Consider the following 7,756-nt stretch of genomic DNA (forward strand, 5'->3'; position numbering starts at 1 on the left):
AGACAGAAGGAACCTAAAAACAAAGCCTGAGACCAATGTGATTTGAAGAATAAAATTACAAAAAGAAAAAAAAATAAATTTATTTTATATTTTGTGATTAGAATATTTCAGATTTGAAATATGTATCCTGCTAGAGCTGGTATTAGACATAACTGGGGACTGCAAAATCCAGGCTGTGCTTCTTTAGCTTCCAGCTGGCTTAGGGCTCTCTCTCTGACCAGGGGGCAGTTGCCCTAGTTGCACTCCCCTAACATTATTCTTGCCATGTGTGACTAAAGTATTCTGTTATCTTGATTTTTCTATGTAGCATTCTGTAGTAATTTGGTTTGTTCAGTTTTCACAATAGTGAAGGGGATATTTGTGAAAGGGAGGGGAGATGGTTTTTGTTGAACCTTGCTCTGTTTTATTTGTGTTTATAAAATGACAATTGTCAGAAGAGAAGCTTCCGCCCACACACACGTAGGGCAGCACAGCCAGGCTTCGCTGGCATCAGTTTCTTTTCTAAAGCGCCGAGAAGGTAAGGGGGAGGGAGGGAGATAGATTTGACCAGAGGGAGGGAGGGAGGGAAGGGACTGCGCACCTTCCCTCCCTTAAGTTTCTTTATGCCGTGAAGGTAAGGGGGAGGGAGGGAGATTCTCGGGCCACTAAAGGGTGGTGAGGTGGCAAGAGGGAAGGGTGGATGCTGCGGGGATGGGGGCGGTGAAGGGGACGGCGGGGATGGGGCGGTGAAGGGGACGGCAGTGAAGGGGACGGTGGTCCGGTGACGGGGCAGTGGCGGGGACAGATTTTTTCCCTATGGTCATTCTCTAGTCTATACATCAAAGTGTACAGCAGTGGTGGTAAGAACATAAGAACAGAATTATTGGGTCAGACCAATGTTCTATCTAGCCCAGTATTCTGTTTTCAAGGTGGCCAATCCAGGTTACAAGTGCCTGGCAAAAACCCAAATAATAGCAACATTCCATGCTATTAATACAGGGCAAGTAGTGGCTTCCTCCCTGTTTGTTTCAACAGCAGACTATGGACTTTTCCTCCAGCAACTTATCCAAACCTTTTTTAAAACCAGCTACATTAACCACTCTTACCACATCCTCTGGTAATATGTTCAAAGCTTAACTATTCTCTGAGTGAAAAAATATTTGCTCCTATTGGTTTTAAAAGTGTCTCCCTGTAACTTCGAGTGTCCCCTACTCTTTGATAAATATTAGTAAAGGTGGCAAGAAGGGTCCCTTCCCTTATCTACTGTTACTTTCTTTCAGGATCCACCAGCTCATCCTTATCTGATCACTGGCTTGTGAGACTCAGTGGGAACAATAGAGAAAGCTTTGTGTCCAGGTGCTCTGCAAATGGCCCCGTCCTGCCTAAAACGCCCAATTCGCCAGTTTTCAGTGACTGCGAGCCCAGTGCGGAAAAAGGTAAAAGAGATCCTGTCTTGCTTGTTGAATGACACTTGAACTTTTACAATGTTTCATATGTCTATACCAGTGGCGTAACAAGGGTGAGGGCGCCCCTCCCCTTGTCTCCATTCCTCCCACCTCTTCCCTTCCCCGTACCTCTAGTTGTTCACTGCCACGAGCAACAAGAACATCAACGTGCTCTTCACAACCCCGTTGACTCTTCCTCTGATGTCACTTCCTATGTGTGGCACCTGGAAGTGACATCAGCAGGAGAGAAGACCCGGTTGTAAGGGAAGGTGATGTGGGGGGGGGCATGTGTGGTGAGGGGAGGAGTGGGAAGAGGTGAGGGGGTAGTTCAAATGTAATAGATTTACTAATTGGTAACGCCCCGATTAACGCATACAAACAGAAAAACTACCACAAAAAGCTTTAACACATTTCTGCAGTAGCCTGTTTGCTCACGCTAGCCACACGGCCTTGTTGCATAAAAAGGGACTTGTTATAAAATACAGTAACATGCATTAACCATATTAACACATTCTAAAGCAATAGCACACATTAATATTTCTAAGCATAAATATGATATAATCATAATATGTGCAGTACAAATATTCTCATATTTTTCTTGCAGGAGGCTTTGAGTCAAGGCCATTTGTGCGTGGTATCCAAGGGAGAAGTGTTAGCCTTAAAGCCACAACTGGGTCAAAAACTAAGCAAGGAATCACCAAGACAATACCCCTTCGCTGGTCCTTTGGTTCAAAGGAGAGGACACAGGGAGCCTCAGGTGAACTGGTGGAGTATCTGGAATCCGGGCGTAGACCTAGATATACAAATGAATCCATCATTCCATTGATGACTGGTGCTGCCAACGCAGAAAGTGGACCTCCAGTATCTAAACCTATGCTGAACTCTGCAACTGCTACGAAGGATCAAGATGTTCGAGCAACTGAAAGGATCAGTGGGAGTTTGCAAGGTGATACTTCAGTGGACCTTATTGAAAGTCAAAACAATAATCACGCAGCCACAGAAAAGACTAAGAACACAAAGAGAAATAGTAAACCAAAGGAGGATGCATCCCTTCAAAGAAGAACTTCAAAATCTCTAATAAATATGGTGTCACGACCAAAATCAGAAGAACCAGCTCGGTCAAAAGGTGGTGGAAATAAAGTGAACTCAAATGGAAGTGTCCATTCAGGGAATAGTTTGCCTTCTAACAATTTTGGTAAAGACAAGGGGATATCAGGAAAGAATGGTGATTGTGACCAAAGAACCTCTAGCAAGAGCAGAGGCAATGGCAGCCCAAGAGCGTCAGAACTGGAAAGGCAACGTGAAGGGAAACTTAAAATTTTTAGAAACAGCTTTCTCAAGAAGGACTCCAAGAAGCCTGCTGAATCTGAGAGACACAGAGCATCAGAAACTCTAAATGGGTCATCCAGAACTTCGCTCTCTAATGGGACCTTGAGTGCTATAAGTGACGGAAGGGTCAATGGCATGCTACCACATCAGAACAAGGAAGAGCTGACTAAGGGAAGAATTAGCAGGTCAGAGCAGGATATCAAACAATCTCAGTCTGCTTCCAGCATTCAAAGCAAGGCAGATTGGTCTCTAAGGAGATCCGCCTCCCTACACAAGAATGGAGATGCTTCTCACCAGCAAACCAGGAGTGTGCCTGTAGAAAAGTCCTCGTATGGTACATTGCAAAGAATGAAATACCATACGGCATCCCTGGGCAGGAAAAAATCGGTGCCTGAATCCAGTTTCTAATATATGGTGCCAAAATGTAACACATGGTCATATGTGTGTTGAGGCGAATCAACAGGGGCTGCTAATGATGTCCATTTCAAAGAAAAGTTGCACTTGGTTACAGAATCGTTTTTATGCCATTCGGTTAAATGTGTTTGACTACTTCTCCTTTAGAAGATCAAGCAATGATTCAATCTCTCTGAGTAAATCACATACTGCATGATTTATTGCCCCTGTTAAAATATTATGGGATCAATAAGTCAAAATATCTGTCTCTAACTCAAAGCTCCAAATGTAATCTTATCACCACTAGTAGTATCCAATATCTCACTATGAGGAGACCTCAGCCCCACCACTCTACCGCTGTAGATCATTCAAAAGCGGGAAGAATCACGTGGTGCCTTTCATCTTTGGTCTCAACATGTAAATATAGCTTTGTTGTTTAGGTCATTTATAGAGTATAAATAGTATGAAATAGTATAACAAAATATACTTATATTGATAAATATTAATATAAAGCACTTAGCTCAGCCTTAGAACGGGAGTTGTGCCCCAACATGTTTCGCACACATAGCGCTTTGTCAAGGGGCTCCCGGGGCTGTATCTGTCATCCGACTCCCAAAAATCGTGTTGAGACCAATGATGAAAGGCACCACGTGATTCTTCCTGCTTCTGAATGATCTGCAGCAGTGGAGTGGTGGGGCTGAGGTCTCCTCATAGTGAGATATTGGATACTACTAGTGATGATAAGATTACATTTGGAGCTTTGAGTTAGAGACAGATATTTTGATACAGCTCCTGATTGAGATATTCAAAATATTGCCATTTTGTTCTTCATCAATAAGTCAAAGGCATTTATTTGGGTAAGAGTGGCTCCTGCATGGACCAATGAGAAGGATATTCAGTGGCATTAATCAGATAGTGTCATTAAATATGTCCGCCATCTTGGCACTATTCGGATAGATCCAAGACAATCCATGGGCAAAGCTGGAGGCAATCCAGTTAGAAGTGACATTCAGCACCAGTACCTGGATAATGCTCCAGATAGCTTAAGACAGCAAAAAGCTTTCCTAAGTTCTGTCCAGATAACTACTGAATGTCCAGTCTCTCCAGATATTCAGCAGCAGACATTATCTGGATAATGCTGAAGAATATCCATTTTTATTAGATCTCAGCAGCCAGCATATAAAAATGCACTGACTGCCTTGGGATCGCTATCAGAGGATATACCGTATATACTCGAATATAAGCTGACCTGAATATAAATCGAGGCAACTTTATATCCCCAAAAAGGAGGAAAAAAGGTTGACTCGAATATAAATCGGGGGTGGGGGGGGTGGGGAGGGGGGGGATTAATATTCAAGTGCCCTGTCCTGCCCTGTGAGAACTCACGGCAGCCATTCACTGGCAGCTCTGCACAGGGCAGGAGCATGGAAAGAGTGTTCATGCTCCAGTTCACCGCTGGACCACCGTGGATTTTAAAGGTATGCAGGGGAGGTGTGAGGGAGGTAAAATTTGTAACAGTCGGCTGGGACAGGAAGCAGGAGGAATCCCTCCTGTCCCAGCCCACCGCTGGACCATCAGGTCTTATGGCAGGCCCGTTGGAGGCCTGCATCAGGGGCGAAGTGTGTTGACCTGAATATAAGCCAAGACTCCCATTTTTGGGCCTTTTATTTTTTGCCCCAAAATCTCGGCTTATATTCAAGTATGTACCGTATTCCTTATCTGTTCACATGGAGGGTAATCTTATTGAAGAATGGCCATGCTGTGAAGGCACACAGGTATGTATGTTACACTTATTTAATAATGGTGACATATTTGCCTATGTGCTGTTATAAAACTACCCAACCGGAAAGTAGGCATAGAGATGTAATACCTATACTGAGGTCCACCTATACTGAGTATATGCATACATGTATTTCTCACAACTCCACCCAACCTCTGCCCTCTGGGAATGCCTAGCATATACCACATAAAAGGATGCACTATAGAGATTAATTCTGTAAAATGGGCACCAAGAATTTGTGCAAATGCTCAGAATACCAGCTTATATGCACATGTAAATGCTAATATTCCAGTTGCACACTATAAACGCGATGGTACATAGTTTGAAGGTGGACACACACATGGAACTTCATCAGACACACAGTGAAATGCTAGTGTAAGTGAATGCGCCCAAGACTGTATCGCAAACTAGTGTGCCGCCCGAGATTTCAGGTGCTGCGAGACGCTGGGGAGGAGAGGTGCTAGCGCCGGCTGACTGCTTACGGGATGCGCCTCTCGCAGCAAGATATATATCACAGTCAAATGATTCAATAGGAGAACCAAATTTTTAAAACATCATAGGCAGTTTCCATAAGTGAATTATATCCCTAAATCAAGGAGAACTTCAGATGACCGTGTGAATAGCATAATTCACTCACGGTAATATTCCTCATTGAGCCGAAACGCGTCAGAAGGGGTTTCACACTGCACTACAAGCTAAGTTCTAAATTAAGTACAGTACTTAACTAACTTGAAGCATTAAATTAAGTGAATAAAAGTAAAACATTTAGAAATAGTTGATTCAAGGGAGATCAGTGAGAAATGTTACCATGAGTGAATTATGCTATTCACACAGTCATCTGAAGATCTTCTTGATTTAGGGATATAATTCCCTTATGGAAACTGCATACATTAAAAAAAATTTGGTTCTCCTATTGAATCATTTGACTGTGACATATATCAGCACTAATATTTAAGCCATCTTTTTGTCTCACGGCGAGAGGCACATCCTGTAGGCAGTCAGCCACCGCCAGTGCTTCTCCTACTTCCTGGCATCTCTCCTCCCCTCCGTGCCTCTTTTTTTTCCTGCACCCCCCACGGGCGGCTTAGGGTCCTATCTGGAGGGTCTCCGCAGATGTCGATGTCCGTGCACTTCCGGGTAGCCTCGAACTGTGGCTGCCAGTTTAGTGTGCTGCGGCTCGCAAAGTTTGCGAGACACTGGCCTAAGATATAAGTCGTAGAATTCTATAAAAGAAGGTAGGCACCTACAGTACTTTACTTTATAGCACAGACTCCAAAAAGGTACCTAAAAAAAATGCATCCCTTTATAAAAGTTTTTATGTGCTGAAAAGGCCCTATATAAAATTTGGTGGCAACTTGCAGTGTTGTATAAATAGATGTGATAATGCAAGCTCATGTGGGCATCACCAAGGGCAGTGCTTAGAGCGGAAATGGAGTTGTGATAAATCACACCGATACGTATGTAGAGTGCAAACATGTAAATATGTGCATCTTCGTTTGTGTGATATTGAGGCTGGATCTGGGAACCTATTTTACAAAGGCAGATAGGCACCTGTGTTGCCTTGTTCTTTATAAAATAGACCTACATTAGGCAGTTTACTGCTACTTGGATATAGGTGTCTTTTTGTTAGAAAATTACCCGCCCCCAACAAATTGAAAGAACATTCTTTTATGGACGTTTACCCATGGGGAATTTATAAAGCACGTATTTGCACATGTAAACTTCTATTTTGTGCCCTAAAAGGCTTATGGAATTAGCGTCTCTGAGGACAGTTTTCAGAATGTATTTTTTTACAGGATAGACAGCTGTTCACTCACATAGGATATGCCACTGGAAATTACCATCCACTGTGGGTAAAGGAACCTGTAGGCCGGGTCAACACAACAAAAAAGGGTGGTGGGTTAGGTCAGGAGAGGGAAAATATAAGTAGGAATTTCATTTTGAAACCCTCGTGGCTACTTTTGTGGCTAAAATCAAAAGGGACAATAATTATTGTGGCCACATACTCATTGCTGCCCACATTTTCAAACCCAGACTTGGCACGACCCAGAGAACTGCAACAATCATTTCAAACTTAGTGGTCATTTTATTAAAGGAAGATTAGGTACTTACCTCGATAATCTTCTTTCTAGTCGATAGGAACATCATTCTGGAACCAGTGGGTTATGCATCTCTGATCGCAAAATACTGTGCAGAGAGCCTCATTTACATTTTTCTGCTCTGCTTCTCATCATTCTAGGCTGTCCTGTAATTCCTCAGTTCGTACCAAAGTAGATGGTCAGCCCTTGATAAGACATAACAGGGAGGTACCAAATCTAGTGCAATAGGAACACAATTCTGGAACAAGTGGGATATATCAAAGCAGCAAAATCATATACAGGATGAGAAAGAACATATGTTCATTTCAAAATATACCCTTCTCAAATGTAATTTCCATTTCCTTAGTCCAAGTTATTCAGAGGTGTAAATCTACTATGAATAGTTCATAAACTTAATTCCTTTTTGGTTACTATCTAAGGGGTTGAGCCTCAGATCCCCGTGTGTTGTATATGTTTCACAAGCACACTAGAAAGGGAATAAACCTCACTGGCTCATGCTCCCCTCCTGCATTGTTGTTAATCAAAATCACTTTTAGTTCTTGAACTTATGGTTTTTAAACAAGGACTTAACTTTTAGATCCCGGGCAGGGTGTTGTTGAAAATAGGCAGTGAAAATCGTTGTTATTCAATTTCCTGCTGTCTCTGCGAGACTGCTCTAGACTCTACCCAGGAGCAAGCTATGCTCCTAGTGGAATGTGCCTTCAAAGATACGGAAGGTCACTTTCCACTCC

The 7,756-nt window shown here is 42.9% G+C and overlaps 1 protein-coding gene across 4 annotated transcripts in view; it reads left to right on the top strand.

The window, feature by feature from the left end:
- Window positions 1–3,445, top strand: part of USP43 (ubiquitin specific peptidase 43) — a 481,211-nt gene extending 477,766 nt beyond the window's left edge. For all 4 annotated transcript variants that reach the window (XM_033961845.1, XM_033961846.1, XM_033961847.1 and 1 more), the window contains 2 exons: window positions 1,260–1,415; window positions 2,029–3,445. In XM_033961845.1, coding sequence (XP_033817736.1) covers window positions 1,260–1,415; window positions 2,029–3,161 — 1,289 coding nt within the window. In that variant the 3' untranslated portion in view covers window positions 3,162–3,445. The remainder of the gene's footprint in view (window positions 1–1,259; window positions 1,416–2,028) is intronic.
- Window positions 3,446–7,756: the final 4,311 nt, after the last annotated feature.

This window comes from Geotrypetes seraphini, chromosome 10, assembly GCF_902459505.1.
Source record: "Geotrypetes seraphini chromosome 10, aGeoSer1.1, whole genome shotgun sequence".
Lineage (NCBI taxonomy): Eukaryota > Metazoa > Chordata > Amphibia > Gymnophiona > Dermophiidae > Geotrypetes > Geotrypetes seraphini.